The sequence below is a fragment of the Myodes glareolus genome, chromosome 17 (assembly GCF_982192425.1).
Source record: "Myodes glareolus chromosome 17, mMyoGla1.1, whole genome shotgun sequence".
NCBI classification, from domain to species: Eukaryota; Metazoa; Chordata; class Mammalia; order Rodentia; family Cricetidae; genus Myodes; species Myodes glareolus.
The window spans coordinates 68,014,350-68,034,238 of NC_142042.1; the positions used below are offsets into that span (position 1 = coordinate 68,014,350).

Consider the following 19,889-nt stretch of genomic DNA (forward strand, 5'->3'; position numbering starts at 1 on the left):
TGTATGCAGAAGAAGGATGGATTCTATCTTTGTATCCAATCTGTTAACCTGTGCCTTTTTATAGGTGAGTTGAGTCAATTTCCATTAAGGGATATTAATGACCAGTGATTGCTATCTCCTGTTAATTTAGTTGTCATCGTTGGTGATGTTGATTTGTGCGTTTTCCCCTTCTTTGGGATTTGCTGCTATGAGACAATCAATTGTCTGTGTTTTGTTGGTGTAGTCAACTTCCTTGGGTTGGAGTTTTCCTTCTAGTATTTTGTGTAGGGCTGGGATTGTGGCTAGGTGTTGGTTAAATCTAGTTTTGTCATGGAATATCTTGTTTTGTCCTTTTATGGTGACTGAAAGTTTTGCTGGGTATAATAATCTGGGCTGTCATCCGTGGTCTCGTATGTCTGCATTAACACTTGACCACAACCTTATGGCTTTCATTGTCTCCAATGAGAAGTCAGATGTAATTCTGATAGGTCTACCTTTATATGTTACTTGGTCTTTTTCTTTTGCAGCTCTTTTTTTTTTAAAAAAAATATTTATTTATTTATTTATTTATTATGTATACAATATTCTGTCTACGTGCAGGCCTGAAGAGGGCACCAGGCCACATTACAGATGGTTGTGAGCCACCATGTGCTTTCTGGGAATTGAACTCAGGACCTTTGGAAGAACAGGCAATGCTCTTAACCACTGAGCCATCTCTCCAGCCCCTTTTGCAGCTCTTAATATTCTTTCTTTCCTCTGTATGTTTAGTGTTTTGATTATTATTATGACAAAGGGACCCTTTTATTGGGATCCAGTCTATTTGGTGTATCTTCACAGGCATATCTTTCTTTAGGTTGAAAAACTTTTCTTCTATGATTTTGCTAAATATATTTTCTGTGCTTTTGAGTTGAATTTCTTCTCCTTCTCCTATACCTATTATTCTTAAATTTGACCTTTTCATGGTGTGTCATATTTCCTGTATATTTTGGGTTAAACTTTTGTTAGATTTAATGTTTTCTTTAACTGATGAGTCTATTTCCTGTATTGTATCTTCAGTGCTTGAGATTCTCTCTTCCATCTCTTGCATTCTGCTGTTTATGCCTGCATTTGTGGTTCCTGATTGTTTTCTCATGATTTCTGTTTCTATGATTCCCTTGACTTGTGTTTTCTTTATTGTCTCTATTTCAGTTTCCAAGTCTTGAATAGTTTCTTTCAAATGTTTGACTTCTTTTTCTTGGTTTTCTTTAAGGGATTTGCTGATGTCTTCCAATTTTTTGTTTGTCTTTTCTTCCATTTCTTTGAGTGAATTCCTCGTTTCTTCTTTAAAAGTTTCAAACATTCTCCTGAAGTAATTTTTAGGTCAATTTCTTCCGCTTCATTTATATTTGGTTGTGGTCTTTAGATTTTACTGGTGTTGTGTTGCTCTTTATGGTGCTACATGTGTTCTCACCTTTTCTACTTATCTTTTTCTCTGATAGGTGTGGTTGGGGCTGTCTGAGGTTCTGTTGAATAATGTTCTAGGTGCCAGTGAATCCAAAGCTCAGATGGTTGTTCCCCATGGTACAGTCAGTGTCACAGTTCTAGTTACCCTGTTGGTTACTCTGTTCCTGGAGGTAGCTCAGTGTTCCTGTGCTTTGCTCTGCTCCCTTGGAGTTTGCTTTCTCAGACCTACTTTGGCCTAGGTTACTGGCTTTGCCCTGTTCCTCTAAATTCTGGTCTGGATCCCCTCCTGCAGAGGTCCCTGGCTTAGAGTTGGTCCTGCAAATGTCTCTGGCTCCGTTCTACTGCCTCTGAGTTCCCAGGCTCGGGTGTTTCCAAAACTGCAGAGGACCTGACTCAGGCCTACTCCCTCTAAGATCCCAGACTCATGCCTGGTGCCACAGAGATCTCTGGTTCCTGTCTATTCCCTCGGAGGTCCCAGATTTATGCCCAGACTGGCAGAGGTCCTGGCTCAGGCCTAGTTCCTGGAAGGTCCTAGACTCAAGCCCAGACCCACAGGGGTCTTGGCTTAGGTCTACTCCCTTGAAGGTCCCAGATTCACGTTAGGACCCTCAGCAGTCCCTGGCTCTGGCTCACTCACTCAGCAGTTACTCCCCTGTACCTGTATGCTCTCTCCTGTCTGCTCTGGACCAGGTCACTGGCTCAGTCCTCTGGTGTTTCATTTTGTAGTGCTGGGGCCTAAACCTAGTGTGTCATGCTTTCTCAGCAAGCGCTCACCTATGCTAAAAGCCTTGAGTAAAGTAGAAACCATGTTTATAAGATTTCTATAATATGAAAAGACTGCGAGATCTTGATAGAGTGGGAGGGAAATGAGCTAGACCTAGTAATACATCTGTAATCCCAGCACACAAAGTTCAGTCAGGGGGTCAAACATGGCTGGAGAGATGGCTCAGCAGTTAAAAACACTGGCTACTACTCTAGAGGACCCAGGTTCAGTTCCCAGAACCCAGTTCCAGCACCCTTTTCTGACCGCCAAGGAGGCCATACAGGCACATGGTACATGACATGGTACAGACAAAATACTTGTACATATAAAATAAATAAATACACCAAACACAGTAAAACCCCACACTTTTAGCCAGGCATGGAGGTGAACATTTTTTTTCGGGGGGGGGGGTGTTTCAAGACAGGGTTTCTCTGTCTTGGGCCAAGCTGGCCTTGAGCTCAGAGATCCACCTGCCTCTGCCTGCAGAGTGCTGGGATTAAAGGTTTGCACTGCCACTACTGCCCAGCTTGTGGTGCACATCTTTAATCCCAGCACTCAACAGAGGCAGGTGGATCTCTCTGTGTTTGATGTCATCTGGTCTACAGAGTGATTTCCAGAGCAGCCAGGGCTACACAGAGAAACCCTGTCTCAAAAAACTATTAAAAGAAAAAAATAGTTTAAGGGCAACATGGGCTGCATAGTGACAGAGTTCAGAGCCAACCAGGCCGCTAGGTAGACAAATCGATAAATAGCAATAGATGGTACTTAAACTTGACGTCCGCATCACATCATAATTTATGCTGCGGATGTGTGTGTTAGAGGGTGCATATGGAGGTCAGAGGACAATTTTCAGGATGGGCACTCCTCCCACCATGGGTTCCAGGGTTTAAACTCAGGCTGACCGGCTTGGTAGCAGGTGCCTGTCCTCCCTGAACCATCTTGCAGACTCCCAGATGGTATTTAATTGAGACAAATGTAAAATTTTGCTTTAGATTTTAAAAGTCAATTGCAAAAGAATGGAAAAGTAAAGAGAAGGGGAAAGACAAGCAGCTCTAGTGAAGAGCTAGAAGTTGTAGGAGACATTCCAGTCTCACACAGGAAAAGGCTCTCTAAAACTGAAGAAAGAGCATAAATTATACAAGATACCCATATAGACATGCTGACATTCTTTTCATGCTGAGTATGGTCACAGACGCTGTAAGGAAAGGTCTGAATGAGTAGGTTGCATCCAGATGAAGATGACCAGTAGGGAACTTGGAATAATGTTTAATAGATGAATCAAGAGTGTCTCAGGGCTGTGGCTGAACTCTAGACCTGAATATAGTGGCCACCAAGTAACATACATACTGTCCTGATTAGATTGTTTGTTTGTTTTTATTGTTGGTTTTATTTGGTTAAGTTGACACAAGCTAAGGATCATCCAGTAAGAAGGACTGAGGAATTACCTCCATCAGACCGGCCTGTAGGCAAGTCTGTGAGGGCAATTTCTCTTCTTTCTTTGTTTTATTTTTGAGGCAGGATCTTGCTATATAGCCATGGTTGAGATGGAACTCAATATGTAGTCCAGGATCCAACTGCCTCTGCCAAGTGCTAGGATTGAAAGTGTCGCCACCATGCCCAGGCCACATTTTCTTGATTAATGATCGATGTGGGGGAGGTCAGCCCACAGAGGAGAGTGCCAGCCCTGGGCAGGTGATCCTGTGTTGTGTAAAAAGGCAGCTAAGTGAGCCACGAGGAAGCAAGCCAGTAAGCAGTGGTCCTTCATGGCCTCTGCTTCAATTCCTGCTGTGAATTTCTGCCCTGACTTTCCTCAGTGATGGAGTGAGACTGGGAGTTATAAGATGAAATAACCCTTTCCTTTCCAAGTTGCTTTTGGTCACTGTGGTGATTTAAAAGCAAGTGGCCCCCAAAGGAAGTGGCATTATTAGGAGGTGTGACCTTGTTGGAGTAGATTTGGCCCTGTCGGAAGAAGTGTGTCACTGTGGGGGTGGACTTTGAGGTCTCATATCTGCTCAAGCTACATCCAGTACACAATTGCTCCTGTTGCCTGTGGGTCAAGATATAGAACTTTCAGCTCCTTCTCCAGCACCATGTCTGCTTGCATGCCACCATGAAAACAATGGGCTAAACCTCTGAACTGTAAGCCAGCCCCAATAAATGTTTTCCTTTATAAGAGTTGCTGTGGTCATGGTGTCTCGTCACAGCAACAGAGACCCTAACTAAGATGGTCATGGTGTGTATCACAATAACAGAATCCTCACTAGGACGGACATCCTCAAAGAAATTTCCAGGCTTCCCCCACCAAGCACATGAGGGAAGACTGGAAGCGTGAAGGGCCCGCAGTAGTGGTGCTGGGGCACAGAGTGACTGCTGAGTCAAGGGTAGGCCAGCTATTGCTTTCCACACCTGCCCATAGGGGTGCCACCCTCCAAAGAGAGTGGGCAATCTCCTATGGAAGGATTTCTGGGCCAGGCTGGTCTGGAGGACTCAAAGGCACAGGCTTGCTTCCCTGCCCCCTGGGCCTCACATCCCAGGAGAGAAGGCTGCAGAGCAAGGGCCTCACCCCAGGAGGCCTGCAGCCAAGAGAGACCAACCACAGTGTCAGGAGGGGGGACCACCAAAGGGTAGTCAAAGGGTAGTCACTCTGCCATCTCTTTCCCGGGGCCCAAGCCTTGACTAGCAAATAAAGAACTTTCTTTTATTTGTTTTATTTTTGAGACAAACTAACCTCTAACTCACTGTCCTCCTGCCTCAGCATCCGTAGGGCTGGAATTACAAGGGTGCACATCACACCTGACTCTTGGGAAAGTGCTTCGGGAATGGGACCAGAGATCAAGGGTGTTCTCTACATTTGTAGTGCAAGGGCTCATACATGCTAAACCACTACACGTTACTTTTCTATATCCCAAAGTGTCCAGAATATTCTGAAAAATGCCAAGAATGATATCATGAGACAAGAGAAGGCAAAAATAGCAGGGTATTATTGCAGGCGGTGGGCAGAGATGTCTGAACCTGGTATGACTTTATCCCCTCCCCAGTGCTCAATCTCTTCACCTAAAAGTATGGGGCTGGGGGCTCTGGAGAGGTGGCTGGTTCTTAAGAGCACTTGCTGCTTGAATTCAGTTCTCAACACCCATGTAGCAATTCACAACTACCTGTAACTCCAGTGCCCCTAGAATTTGACTTGCAGGTAATTTTGAGCCAGTGACTATATGGGGTTCTGGGAGCAGAACCCAAGAAGAGCAACCAGGGCTCTTAACTGCTCCATCCCAGTTGATCTTTTTTAATTTGTTAGTATACAAAGAAATAGGGGCTGGAGAGATGGCTCAGTGGTTAAGAGCATTGCCTGCTCCTCCAAAGGTCCTGAGTTCAATTCCCAGCAATCACATGGTGGCTCACAACCATCTGTAATGAGGTCTGGTGCCCTCCTCTGGCCTTCAGGAATACACGCAGACAGAATATTGTATACATAATAAATAAATAAATAAATAAATATTAAAAAAGAAATAGGCTTTGTTGAGAGATTTTGAAAAATATATTTTGTTCTCATTTGTGTGACACACACACACACACACACACACACACACACACACTACTCTCCTCTTCTCCCTCTTGCCAGTGCTAACTTCATTAGCTTGATAGATGCCTGGGGGTTAAGTAAAGCACTCTTCCAGGTGTGTTTGGGAAGAGGCATCATACAAGAAAAAGACTGGGGCCAGGCGGTGGTGGTGGCGCACACCTTTAATCCCAGCACTCAGGAGGCAGAGGCAGGTGGATCTCTGTGAGTTCAAGGCCAGCCTGGTCTACAAGAGCTAGTTCCAGGACAAGCTCCAAAGCTACAGAGAAACCCTGTCTCGAAAAACAAAAAACAAAACAGAACAAAAAAACTGGGGGCTAGATGGGCTAGATGGGACAAAATGGGAAGGATAAGGAAGCCTACTGAGCATTAAATTCTATCCTTTCTCTGTGGGTACCTTGGCTACAGCTGTCACTCAAGTACATCAGCTTAGCTCCTTCTACCGTTCAACCTGGACTGAACCTATACCTACCATTGCTCTGTGTGGGGGGGGCGGGGGGAGTGTATTTTTTTTCATGTGTATGAGTGTTTTGCCTGTATGTATGTCTGTGAACTATAAGCATGCCTGATGTCTGAAGAGGCCAGAAGAAGGCATTAGATCCGCTGGAACTGGAGTTACAGATGGTTTTGAAACACCTTGTGGAAATCCAACCCAAGTCTTCGGGAAGAGCAGCCAGTGAGGCACTGACACAGATCCTCTCTCACTGGTTTTTGTTTGTTCTTAGACTTGTTTGTATGTTTGTATTTTGAGACAGGATCTCTGTAAGTTCCAGGGCAGTCGGACTACATCTAGCTCCCAGCTTTTTGGATAGTGCCTCCATCCAGACAGACACCCCTGGAAGTGTGCTTTAGTTAACTCCCAAGCATCTCTCAAGGTAATGAAGTTAAGGAATAGGGCTGGCAAGAGGGAGCAGTGGAGGTGGGAGGCACGACAAATAAGAACAAAGTATAACGATATATCTGTGTCAACATTCTCAATGAAACCCATTTCTTTGTATACTAACAAATTTTAAAAAACAAAAAGCAAACAAACAAAAAAACCCAACTGTGCTTTAAAGAGCTGCCACCAGAGGGAGGGAGAAGCCTGTTTGGGAATCGGTTCAGGGAGCATGCGTCTATCTCGCCGGGAGACTGGAGAAACTTGATTCTCTCTCTGTCTTGGTCCCGCCCTGGGCAATCCTCAGAGCGGGTTTTAGACCCCAGTAAGACTGGAAGCTGCAGAAAAAAGCGGGCGGATAGCGAGGGATGAGCCGAGGGCTGCAGCCCGCACCCACCCACCCCCAAGCCCGGGTGGCTTACTCTGCTGGCCTGCAGAGCCTAGCTCAACTAGCTGGGAGACCGGAGGGCCGCTGGGTGCCGAGCAGCTGCGGAGAGGGGGCGTCCTAGTTACTTCCCGAGCTAATGGCATTCGGAATAAGTGGGGCCATGAGAAACCTAAACTCACGACTCTCCAGACCCGGGCGGGGCCAGCAATGGGGACTGTGCCCTAACCCGCAGGGGCTGTTGTGGGTCCCCACCGCGGGGTGGGAAGAAGGAGGGAAGACCGGAGTCGGCAGGAACAATGCTGGCTCCCTGCCAGGAGCAGTGAATTGAATGGGGATTAAGTAAAGAGTAGGGCTGGGAAAGAGAAGACAAAGAGAAAAGGGAAAGTGGAGAAAATATCTAATCGTCTGCACGCCTTTCTTCCCGGTCCTCCCTGTTTCATCCCGCTGAGGAGCTGAACCTTTGAACTAAAGTTAGCCTTTAGAAAGGACTGCAGATTTTTTGGAAATTCCAAAACTTTGGAAGGCGGTGGAAAGTCCTAGTCATTGGCTGAGCTGTGGGGCTTGTTCTTGCCCCAAGATGGAGTGCTAGGCCTGACTGGGCCTTTCCGTCTGTTTCCACAGTTCTTGCTGATCGCGGAGAGTCGGGGTCTGTTCATGAGAAAGATGCCTGAAGAATGGTCTCAGTGAAAGACTTAGCTTCTATCCGCCGCTGTGAGGAAGGGGCAGAACGAGAGTCAGGCAAGCCTGGCTCCGGGAACTTATCAGAGGCTGGCAGAGCAGAGAGGGTACTCTCCCTTCAGCAGCACCAGGTGCACGCCCAGCAGGCCCCCCAGGAGAGGAGAGGGCAGGAACTTTTGGTGGACGTCTTTGCCAGGCCCTCGGGAGCCATTATTGCACAGGGTAGAGGGGAAGTCGAGTCAGCAGGTGCCCGCTCTGACACCAGAGCATCAGGCTAGTCTTCCCCAGTCGTCCCTCTCAGACAGGGCCAGGGAAAGGTGGCTTTTGCTTAGCAGAAGTCAGTGCCAGCTTCAAATTCCTCCTGAATCATCAGCTGGGTGATTCCCACTTAAGCACAGGACTGCACTGGTGTGGCACCCATAGTCAGGGACTTACTGAGGATGGAAAGGGCCTAGGAATGACCAACATGCCTTTCCACCCGAAAAAAGTCCTCCCCTTGTTTCAGGGGAAGGAGATGGAGGGGAGTGTCTGCTGCATCTTTGGAACCAAGCTGGTTTGTTCTGAACCGTGTAATATCACCCATGTGACCCAGGGTTTCCCTGACATGAGTGACCCCACCACATGCTGCCTGTGTCTTTAGTTTTTTTTTTTTTTTTCACATAAAGGAAAAGTAGAATCCTTAGATCCCTTTCTTCTGGGACTCTGTTCTCTGGTTCTATGACCCCACGGCTGGGAACAGGATCAGCCCAGGACAGCCCAACTGTGGGCTGCTGGGGTCTGAGTCACCAGCTGGAGTCTCAGCCTAGCCTGACACACTGGCTTACCTCAAGGGGTGGAGTTGGGACCTGGCTAATCATTGCTCAACACCTAACACCCCCAGATGCTTCCAGAGCATCCTCTGTCTGCTGCTCTAGTAGCCCCTCCGTGATGGCCAGATTCCTAAGGGGAGTTGGGAGAGGGATAAGGGGGCCCTGAGGTTTCAGGTGCCCACAAAGTCAGGGGGTGGAAAGATTTTTGACGAGGAAGAAGAAAACCTGAGCTGACCTTTAGTCTTTTCCCTGAGGAATGAGGGGTCGTGTTCCAAAGGCTAAGAAAGAGGCCAGGGTGTCATTGGAAATGAATAGCTCATGAAGAGACCAAGGGGGCTGGGGTTAAGTGAGGTCAATTCTTCAGGCCAGCGGCTGTGCAAGGGCGCCCTTCCTGCTCAGGGGAGCAGTTGACTGGAGCACCTGTGGGGAGCTGGGACGAGGGGGTGGGGGGGAGGGGGGCTAGAAGGAGGTCAAGCAGCTAATGAGGAAAGGGGTAGCCAGAAGTAGTGCCAGAAGCAGCTTCTGGGCATTCAGGGAAATGCCAAGGGAGGGCGCTGCCTCTTTCTACCTACGCTAAAGAGAATATGGGTTCCAGGAAGAGGCTAGGTAGACACCAGGAGGTACTTCAGTAGTAGAGAAAAGGGCTTAAGCTGAGCAGGGCACTATGGGTAAGGTGAAGTTGGGTGGAGTGTGGTGGGAGTTCTCACAGCTGTCACAGGTGCTGTTGACCTGACTGGTTTCTGTGGTGGCCTGGAAAGAGCCTAAGATCCTTATCCAGGCAGGGACAGAACTGGTTTCTCGACTTAGCAGCGCCAACAGGGAAAAAGCAAGAGGAAGTCAGGAGGTCAGAAGGGCAGTGCCAGGTCCAAAGGAGGCTGAGAAGACCTGCACAGGGCACCGTTTCCAGTGGCCTCTGCAGGGGCCTCTCTCTGCCTTATTTGCCCTATAACTTCCTATAACTGAACACTTTCTCTGTAGCCACACCCTCAACCCTGTCCCCTGTCCTGCTCAAGCAGGACAGATGGCCCAGCCTGGAGAAACACCTGGTTGGACTCAGCCCATTCCCCAATTCTCACCAGCACTAAAGCGCCTTCAGAGAAGGAAAGAGCACCTCCACCTCCACCCCTTCTCGACCTCCTGAGAGCAGTGCCCTTTCTTCTAAACCACAAAGGCTCTGGCATCCAGTCCCATCCATCTTGGCCAATAAGGGCCATAAGGTCTTTGTCAGGCCCTGGGGTCATAGGACCTGGCCCTTCCCCCCTCCCTGCCCCTCTGGAAAATCTCCGTCCTCTGCAGGCCAGACCCCTTACTTTCTCTTACCCTCATCTTCCTGTCAAGTTTTCTCTCTTATTCTTTGTCTTTTTCTCCCTCTCCTTCTATTTTCTGCTCCTCCTTCTAGGTTGTGTGTACATGTATGTGTGTGTATATGTGCATGTGTGTGTGTGCATGTGTGTGTGCGTACTATTCTTCCCATACTTCCCCCACCCTACCACTTTTTTTTTTTTTTTTTTTTTTGGTTTTTCGAGACAGGGTTTCTCAGTAGCTTTGGAGCCTGTCCTGGAACTTGCTCTTGTAGACCAGGCTGGCCTCGAACTCACAGAGATCCACCTGCCTCTGCCTCCCAAGTGCTGGGGTTAAAGGCATGTGCCACCACCACCTGGCAACTTGCCACTCTTTATTTCTTGTGACTTCCTGAGTCTAGCTCCGCTTTCCTGCCTGCGGGCTCGTCTACCTTGGTCATCAACATCACATGTGATATTGGTGTCTGGTGCTGTGTGGTGCTGTGGACCTAAGAGGTCCACCAAGCCCTGTTCTGGATCTTCTCTGGTCTCTTCATCTGTGTTCAAGATCTCTAAGTTTTGTCATTAATGAAGCCCTTTCTTAATTTCAAGCTCCTGTCTCTTGGAGGGCAGAAATAAGAAGGGTTTGGCTCCAGTTCTTGCCTGAGGTATTGATACATACTGCCATCTCCTCACACAGGCCTCTTTCCCTTCCCTTGTCTCTGTCCTTTCTCTTTCTGGCTTCCTGGATGTCATTTTGTTTGAGGCACTCTGTTATCTTGATCTTCCTATGGTTAAAGTCTTGAAAATTTGGGTTTCAGAGAGAAAAGGCCCTACCAGAATCTCATCTCAGGGATGTGGTAGTGGAGGGCCCCTTTGAGGGCCTTGTTCCCAGTAGCTCTGTTGAGTAAAGAAGACTTACTCAGGTAAGGTGGGGAAAAGAGGCTCTGCTGGCCATCATGGCTGCTACAGGGCAGGAAGCTGGAGCCCCAGCAGGAACACTCTAACCAGGACTGTAACTTCCCTGTGTTCCTAGCTGTGACAGAGCCCAGGGAAGGGGCCAGAGGGACAAACCGCATAGCTCTCAGGAAGTGCATGACCCTGAGGAGCCTATAATCAGACTGAGGAGCTCAAATCCACTGAACTTCAGACCCCAGAACCAATGACAGGCAGAGGAGAGGCCATGTTGAAGGCTGAGGACAGAGACAAGCTTGGGGCTGAGCTGTGAACCAGCAAGAAACCAGAGGGAGAAGGACCCTATTTATTATTTATTTATTTTGTTTGTTTGGTTTTGAGTCAGGGTTTCTCTGTACAGTCCTGGCTGTCCCAGAACTCACTCTGTAGACCAAGCTGGCCTCGAGCTCACAGAGATCTACCTGCATCTACCTCCTGAGTGCTGGGAGAGAAAGACCCTTTTTGCAGCCAGTTCTCAACAGATTTTTTTTTTTCAATTTGGGAAAACACCAAAGACAGGCATCCCAAGGCCATCCTCAGTAAACACACCTTTCCACCTTTCCAGCTCATCCCATCTGCAGAGAGAATCCACATTCATCAACGCAGGCTCCTGCCTGCCCTTCAATCACTCTTCCATTTCTCTAACCTGATTCCTTCTAGGAGCCAAATCAAACACCTAAAACCCCTTTCAAAGCCTGTACCTGGCCCCCAATCACCCTGACCTTCTAGGAAAGGAAGCAATGGAGCATTAAAATGATAATACCAACTGAGAAGAGGCTGTTGCGCTACCCAGAGTCAAGCTAGGGAGACACACAGAGGGCTTACAGCCTTCTTGAAGGAGCTGAATGCAGAAAGGGTAAGGGCCACTTAAAGGTCATCTAATATCGGTTTATATTTCCTTTTGGACGGTAATTCTTGTTTTATTTTGTCTGATTTGTTTCTGCTTTGGAATGCTGGTGATGGAAACCTAGGCTTTGTACATGCTGAATATGTGCTCTGTTGCCGACCTGCATCCATCCAAACCCTTGCTAAAATAATAACATTTTGAAGATTTCCATAGAATTACGCAGAGTGAATCAGAGAAGCAGAAACCTGCTCTTTTGATGTTCTGAAAAATATGATATGCTTCATTTCAGTGTTAGTGTATGGGTTGGCCAAAAGAGCACTGTTTTGGGTATATTTATTATTGTGTGTGGTGTGAGCGAGGGTTTGAGCATCCCATGGCACACATATGAAGGTCAGAGGACAACGTAAGGAAGTTGGTTCTTCCACTGTGGGCTCTAGGGACCAAACTCAGGTTGCCGAGTCTTCACGGCAGTTGTTGTGTAGCCCTGGCTGTCCTGGAATTCCCTGTGCAGACTGTTGACTTGAACTCACAGAGGTCAACCTGTCCCTGCCCCCTAAACCGCAGGATTAAAGGTGGAGACCAACATGCCTGGCCTTTTTTTTTTTTTTTTTTGTCCAGTGTTTTTGAGCCAAGTTTCCCTATGTAAAGCAGGGTGGCCTCTGACTTGGGGTCATTGCTTCTGCCTTAGCTTCCCATATGCCAGGAACTCAGGTGTGCATTGTTAAGCTTAGCCGAACTCATCATTTTTGGTTATGGCCGAGTTTCAAGTATCCTAAGCTGGCTTCAAACCCCTGACCTTCCTGTCAGCACCTCCAGCACCATCAGGCCCAGCCCTAAGCCATCATTTTTTTGAAAGCTTCCCATTGCTAAGTGCTTCATGAGATTTTTTTATACATTTTTTATTGATATTTATTGAGCTCTACATTTTCTCTGCTCCCCTCCCTGCCTCTCCCCTCCCCCTTCAACCCTTCCCCAAGGTCCCCATGCTCCCAATTTACTCAGGAGATCTTGTCTTTTTATACTTTCTACTTCACATGTAGATTAGATCTATATAAGTCTCTCTTAGTCTCCACATTGTTGTCTAAATTCTCTGGGATTGTGGTTTGTAGGCTGATTTTCTTTGCTTTATGTTTAAAAACCACCTATGAGTGAGTACATGTGATAATTGTCTTTCTGGGTCTGGGTTACCTCACTCAAAATGATGTTTTCTAGCTCCATCCATTTTCCTGCAAAATTCAAGCTGTTGTTTTTTTTTCTGCTGTGTAGTACTCCATTGTGTAAATGTACCACATTTTCCTTATCCATTCTTCGGTCGAGGGGCATTAAGGTTGTTTCCAGGTTCTGGCTATGACAAACAAAGCTTCTATGAACATAATTGAGCACAAGTCCTTGTGGCACGATTGAGCATCTTTTGGATATATACCCAAAAGTGGTATTGCTGGGTCTTGAGGAAGGTTGTTTCCTAATTTTCTGAGAAATCACTACACTGACATCCAAAGGGGCTGTCCAGCTTGGTGGGACCCAGCAACGCAGAAGTGTTCCATTTTCCTCACAACCTCTCCAGCATAAGTTGTCATCAGTGTTTTTGATTTTGGCCATTCTTACAGGTATAAGATGGAATCTCAGAGTTGTTTTGATTTGCATTTCTCATGAGATTTTCTTTAACTCTAGCACCTTGTGAGTGTTTATAAACACTGCTTTGTGGATTAGAAACTGTGGAATCATAGTGACTTTTTTCATTGGGAAAAAAAGATGCCTTCCTATCCTTTGGGTTTCTGAGGAATGATCAATATCCCACCTGTTCCTTGGCCACGTGTGATGTAGGTCCAGCTATGACCCACCACTAGACCTGTGCCCTGTTGTTAGCAACTGGCCCAAGGACAGTCCTAAAGTCTAATCAGAACCTAATCGAGGCTTCGGATGTGAAGAGATGAACCCAGGTAGAGAATGTCTCTTGTTGGTGTGTCCCAGGCTGTAACTTTGTAAGCATGGCTGCACATGGAGCTCATTTTGATGAGGAAGGGTGTCTATGTGACAAGGTTGAACATGGACAGTGCAAAAACTCAAGAGATGAGCAAGATAGAGGGATAAGGAGAGGCAGTGACAGTCTTTGAGACTTTGGACCCACGGAGAATTTACTAGTACATAAGCCAGACATCATGTGAGTTTGTGGGGTTTGGTTTGGGTTTTGTGGTGGTGGGGGTGGAACTCCAGACCTAGCACATGCTAGGCAAGTGTTCTGCCTCTAAACTATAGCGCCAACCTCAACTGTACTGGGGATAAAACTCAGGGCATACTACTAGGCAAGTATTCCAGTACTATACAAGCTATGTCCAGTCCTGAGTTGTTTTTGTCTTTGGTAGCGGTGGTGATGTATGTTTGTTTGTGTTTGAGTGTGTGTGTCCGCACACATGTGTATGGAAACAGACACATGCCATGATACAAGTGGAGGTCAGAGGATAACCTCAGGTGTGGGTTCTTGCCTTCTGCTTTGTTTGAAATAGGTTCTCCTGTTCATCAGTCTGTCCACCAGTCTAGCCCATGAGCCCTCGGGAAGCTTTTGTCTCTGCCTCCTACCTCCCGGAAAGAATGCTGCTACATTCAGCTGTACCATCCCCAGCTATGTCATGTGAGTTCTAAGGATCCAAACTTGAGTACTCACGCTTGCATAGCATGCACTTGCCCACTAAGCCATCTCCCCAGCTCTGTTATTATTCTTTTGAGATGGGAGTCATATTGTACTAGGCTGGCTTTGAACTCACTGACTGCTCCAGTCTCCCACATGCTGGTATTAAAAGTATAAGCCACCATGCTTTAAAATAGCTTTGTGTTCTAAAAACAAAAGAGGCCCACAGATGTCTGAGTAACTTGCCTGTGACCACACCTTTGGAACACCTGAGTATGTACTCTGCAGGCTTAGAAGGAGCACCTAAGGAGCTTGGGAGATGGGGAAGCTGGGAGCGGAAAGGGTATGTGGGATATCTGGAGGTATAGAGGAAGGACACTGGCAGATATAGGGTGCTGACTGGCAGGAGACCCTTCTCAGAGAGACCTAGGCAAGAGCAAGATCAGCCTGTGGATGTTAATGGGCTCATCTGAAGCCATGTGGGATGCCAGTGCATGTCGCCACTATGAAAATCAGGTGGAGAGAGTGGGAGTCCGTGCCCTAGAAGTCTGGTTAGGGAACCAGGGCTGGAGAAGACAAACAAAGGAGACACTCACGACAGACAAGTGAGGAACATTGCTCAGGCTGACCTGCTGGGACAGCACCCTCTCCCACTGCACTTCAGAAAGGGAAACAGGGCCACTTGTTGCCCAGGAAATCATAGGATTTTACTTTTTAAAACATTTTAATAAAATCAACAAATAAATATTCTAAACCATACAGACTACAAGGATAAAGAGCAAAGGCCAGAGAGACAGTCCTCTCCAGGAAGGACCCTGGGATTTAACTGAGCCTGCTGACCCGGGGAGGGCACAGGTGCTGGAAGGGGTTTCGGGCTTTTGTAGTCAACTCCTCTCTGGCACAGGGGAGGCAAAGGACAAAAGGCCCTGGAGGAAGAAGGAAGTGTGACCTTCAGGAGTAAGGGGGAGCTAGCTGGTAAGACAGACAAGGGGGGGAGCTTAGTGCCCTGTGGAGGAAGGGGAAGAAGTTTCTGGCAGCTCTTGGACCGATAGGCACTCACTCTCGGACGTAGACCCTGGTGCACACAACGTCTTCTGCCGTCATGGTCTAGAAGGATAGAGGTTAACTGGTGAGGCATCTGGAGTCTTGATTTTGTAAGGGAGGGTTGAGAAGTAGACAGCTTTACTTCCAAGCCCAAACAGGTAAGAGCAGATGCAAGAATGCTTGAGCATCATTGCTGGGGATCAAGCAGAAACCCACTCCCTCCCGAGCCCAGAGGCAGTCAGGGATAGCCTGTTGGAAAACTGTGAACTCCCCTGGGCACACCTTTGCATTTCCAAACAGCCCCATCAGGAGGCTGAGGAAAGTGACCACAGTCACTTTTGAACCTGCTGCAGTCTGGAGTCTGACAGAGAAGGCTGAAGGCAGCAGGAGTCTTCCAGGGGATGGGATGGGGCGGGGCTCACCAAGATCAGCTCTCCATCATTGGTCAGTTCTCTGGTCCAGGAGGTCTTGGGGCCCTCTCCCTTCAGAAGTCTCTGATCACACACCATTTTGTTTTCACTCTCCCATTTTACCAAACTCTGGAAGGGATCAGAGGCCGAATGAGTTGAGCTCACAGTAAGGGCTAATGCAAATGAAAGGGAGACTAGAGACCCCTTTCCAGCACCCTACACTTCCTAGAGACTCTTTGAGGAGAGTCTAGGGAAACTGGACATTGAGAAGCATAAGTAGGTGCTGGGATTGGCGGGGGGGCTCCCTCTTCCTCACCTTACAGGCTCTCCCATCCACAGTCTGCTCCTCGAATTCCTCCCCAATCTTGAAGTTAATCTCTGTGGTTCGTACAGTGGTGGAGGTTTTGATGTAGAAAGAGTCGCCCTCCTGTTTGATTTCTACTGTTGGCTTGGATGCTGCAGCCACGGCGATCTTCCTCAGCATCATGTTCACCCCTGCAAGGAGAGAAGAGTGGCCCTGTCACACCCTGCCTGAAACAGTGAGCCCTGATGGTGTGTGTATGTGGGGGGTACGTGAGGGGGCTGGGGATGATGATAAAGATGGCAGTAGTGAAAGGCTAGAGGTTGAGGGAGGAGAGAGAAGAGAGGGAGGAGAGGTAGAGAATACTACCTGGGCTATGGCCAGTAGTGGATGGGACTCACCAAGTCCCAACACCCCACTCCTAGCATCCTTAGGGCAGCTTCCTCTGTGGGCTTCCTGACAAGAATTCAATTTACCTCACTCTGGCCTTTCACCACCAGGCTGGAGACTGGCCTAGGTAATCTTATCAGGGTTACTCAATGCCCTGTGCCCACTTGCAGGGTAAACTAGGCAAGCAAGGTTACTCTCCTCTCTGTCCCAGCTGTCCATCCTGTTTGGCATGAGGTTAGGTCCTCATTTGCACAGTCTCTACCCCTCCCAAAAATGAAAAACAGATTCTCAACTGAGAAAGATACTTCTCTCTGTAGAAAGTCAGAGACTTGGGAAGTAAGTTCCAGAAGCTGAGATACTCCCCACTCCAAGTTGAGTGACTCTGAGCAGAGAGCTTAACTTTCTTCAGCTTCACATCCCTTAACTATCAAATGGACAGTAGCTTCTTCAAATGGTCCTATGGCTCCATGTTTAAGAACTTAGGATTCACAAGGTCAAGTACACATTGATATTTTCTGATAATATTATTGTAGATAAAAGCAAATAAAATGAAAAAAAAAAACAAGACAAATGTGGTGATGACACACGCCTTTGATCCCAGCACTTGGGAGGCAGAGCAAGGCAGATCTCTGAGATTGAGACCAGCCTGGTCTCCAGAGCAAGAAGACAGCCAAGGCTATACAGAGAAACCCTGTTCTGGGAGGAAGGAAGGAAAGAAAGAAAGAAAGAAAGAAAGAAAGAAAGAAAGAAAGAAAGGCGGGAAGGAGGGAGGGAGGGAGGGAAGGAGGGAGGGAAGGAGGGAGGGAGGGAGAAAGAAAGGACAGAACATAGTGGAACCCAGTATTTTGTGCAAGTAATATATGCAAACAAACAAAAAGTCGAAACTAGGCTTGGACAAGAGTCCCTGCACCAGACAGCCTCTGGCGCTTCTGTGACATTTCCAGGAGGTCTTCAAAGGAATGCTCTGTTGTCCTGAGAAGCTGAAGGGGGAAGAAAAGGGTAGTGTCCCCTTCCTCACTCTGAGGTCTCAAGTCCCACGATCCTCTAGGCCTTCCCACTTGACCTCTGTATATTCAGGGTCTCTGTGTCTTCATATACTGTCCCTTCCTTGTCCCCAGTTATGAAGAGGCCTGTGTAGATGGAGAACACATGGACACAACCAGAAGGTAGGGGCACCAATACAAAGCTCTACCCCAACCTCTCCAAGTCTGTTGGTGAAGGAGAACCAACTCTTCAAGGGTACACCAGGGGCAAGACACTCAAACTGCCATTGCTATCACACACACACTCATGCATTCCATAGCTCTGCAACAGTTTCTGAGCGGAAAGGTGACACTGCACTCGGTCCCAAGGCCAGTCAAGAGTCTCAACACAAGACCTGCTGTGTTGCCCCGACTACCATGGTGAGCCAGGAGCCTCCTCCATAATATAGACCATTGAATAGAATTGCCAGGTGGTGGTGGCACACGTCTTTAATTCCAGCACTGGGAGGCAGAGGCAGTTGGATCTCTATGAGTTCGAGGCCAGCCTGGTCTGCAGAGCGAGTTCCAGGACAGGTTCCATAGCTGCTGAGAAACCCTGTCTGGAAAAACCAAAGCAGGGAACAAAAGAGCAGGGACTGAGGAATCTGCAGAGCCTGGGTTCAGAAGACACCGCCCTCCACCCAATCCTTGGTGCCTGCAGAGCTGGGGGCCTGGCTCAGATGACCTGGGCTGACACAGGACAGTTTGTATAACAGGTCTGTTTTCAATCTGCGCCCTAGCAAGTCGCGTGGCTCTAAGAGACCCTACAGCGAGGACAAACAACTGAAGGCAGATAACAGGGTCGGGCCTTTCTCTCTGCTGGAACCTGGGGGTGATGCCAGGCTCCCACATCCACCAGGGAGGGGGTCCAGAATTCAAAGCAAATGGGGGAGGAAATGGCAATAGACTTTCTGAAAAGAAAATTTCTGTCCTTTGATCTTTAATTCCAGCAAGGGAGGAGCAAGAAAAAAGGGTATGACTCTAAGAAACATTGTGGTTAGCTGACACAAAAAGCTGACTAACAGTAAGGAAAGACGAGAACTGAGGCCCTGCTGCCCTCCCCTCGCGACATTCCTTTTAGCCCCAGACTTGCTCGTGTACAGTCACTAGTTCTTCAAAGGGTAGCCCCCTGCTTCCCAGCCCAACCGGTGTTCCGCTCCAGTCCAGAAATGGAAGGTTCTGGAGCTGTTTCCACTCCCTGGGGTGGCTAACTCCATCTCTGCGCAGAAGTCTCTCCTTTCCTTCACCTTCTAGGCCAGTCCCATCCTGGAGGACAGCAGAAGTGGGCAGGTTAGGTCCGAAGGGCCGGTCTAGTGGAGTCTGTGTTCCCACCCTTGGCTAACAGCCCAGCTGCTCTGGGTGCAGCTGGTCCCTGACTAAGAGGAACATTCGGAAATGGGGATTGGTGTTTCACACGATGACATTTGTTGAAATCTAAGAAAGTGGTAATTGTCGAGAGCGATTTTAGGGCTTTGGAGCCCTTTGCTGTAGAAAAATATTTGCCTCACAGGTGGGGGTGGGAAAACAGAGTGGAAAGTGCAAGCAAGTGGGGGAGGGTCAGGGAGCCAGAGCGGTGGGCCACCTGGTGGGCGGAGGCAAGTGTTGGGAGTCAGGGACCTGTCGTGGGGATTGGGTTACTGTTAGAGTACGTGGAAAGAGCTTGGAATGTCTCCTATGGCTCCCTGCCTGTACACCGGATTCTCAGAGCTGGGCCAGGTGCCCTCCCTGGTCAGCAGGTCAAGACGGCACGGCGAGGCTAGCCAACGCCCCTCCCCAACCCCTACACACAGTCTAATCTCGTGCTTCTGGTTTCTACTTGATTCACAGCCTCTGAGTCACTGTTGAAGCTGGCACTGGTGGGCGCCCAGCCTCAGAAAATAGAATTTTAGAGTCCCGGGCCTGATGCCCCAGACCCTGGGTATCCGACACGCCCCTTTTCTGGGATGCAGACTCCCAGGCACCCACCCCTGATTAGTCCTCCTTTTCTTTGAGGCCTTCACGTCCTCAGCTTCAAGGACCCCAATGCCTTTCTTGCCCCATTCCCAGCGCTCGAAAACCTCCTTACCCAGAGCTTTGAGTAATTCCTCAAAGTTTTCCGATCGGATGATCTTCCAGTTGCCAGAAAAGTTAGGCATAGTGGCAGCAAGGTGGCTTTCTTTTTAGATCCTCAGCTGGACGCTGCGTTCTTTAGCCCAAAGATACTTCTCTGTCCCGTTTACAAAATTAGTCCTTCCACCCGGGGTCCAAGTCGCACGGAAGACAATCGCACAGCGGCTGGGCGCGGGCGCTCTAGGCTTTTATACCCAGCTGGTGCATAAGGCGGCCCCGCCCCCGCCCCCGCCCCGCCCTCCACCCCACCTGGGGGCCCTGCTCTGTGGCCACCTCATCTCCATCCATCCCCGAATCCGCCTGTTTCTAGAACTGTGGGTGGGTCTGTGGTTCTCTAAGGGCCAAGATACCCTTCTCCCGCATCAGTAGGCGGACGGGGAAGCGTCAGAAGA

The 19,889-nt window shown here is 48.4% G+C and overlaps 1 protein-coding gene across 1 annotated transcript; it reads right to left on the reverse strand.

Moving 5' to 3' along the window:
* Nucleotides 1–14,926: 14,926 nt before the first annotated feature.
* Nucleotides 14,927–19,674, reverse strand: Crabp2 (cellular retinoic acid binding protein 2). Its single transcript, XM_048454101.3, has 4 exons — nt 19,454–19,674; nt 15,992–16,170; nt 15,688–15,804; nt 14,927–15,328 (listed from the first exon to the last, which is right to left on the reverse strand). Exons 1-4 carry the CDS (start codon nt 19,521–19,523, stop codon nt 15,278–15,280), a joined length of 417 nt encoding a protein of 138 aa, XP_048310058.3. The 5' UTR covers nt 19,524–19,674; the 3' UTR covers nt 14,927–15,277.
* Nucleotides 19,675–19,889: the final 215 nt, after the last annotated feature.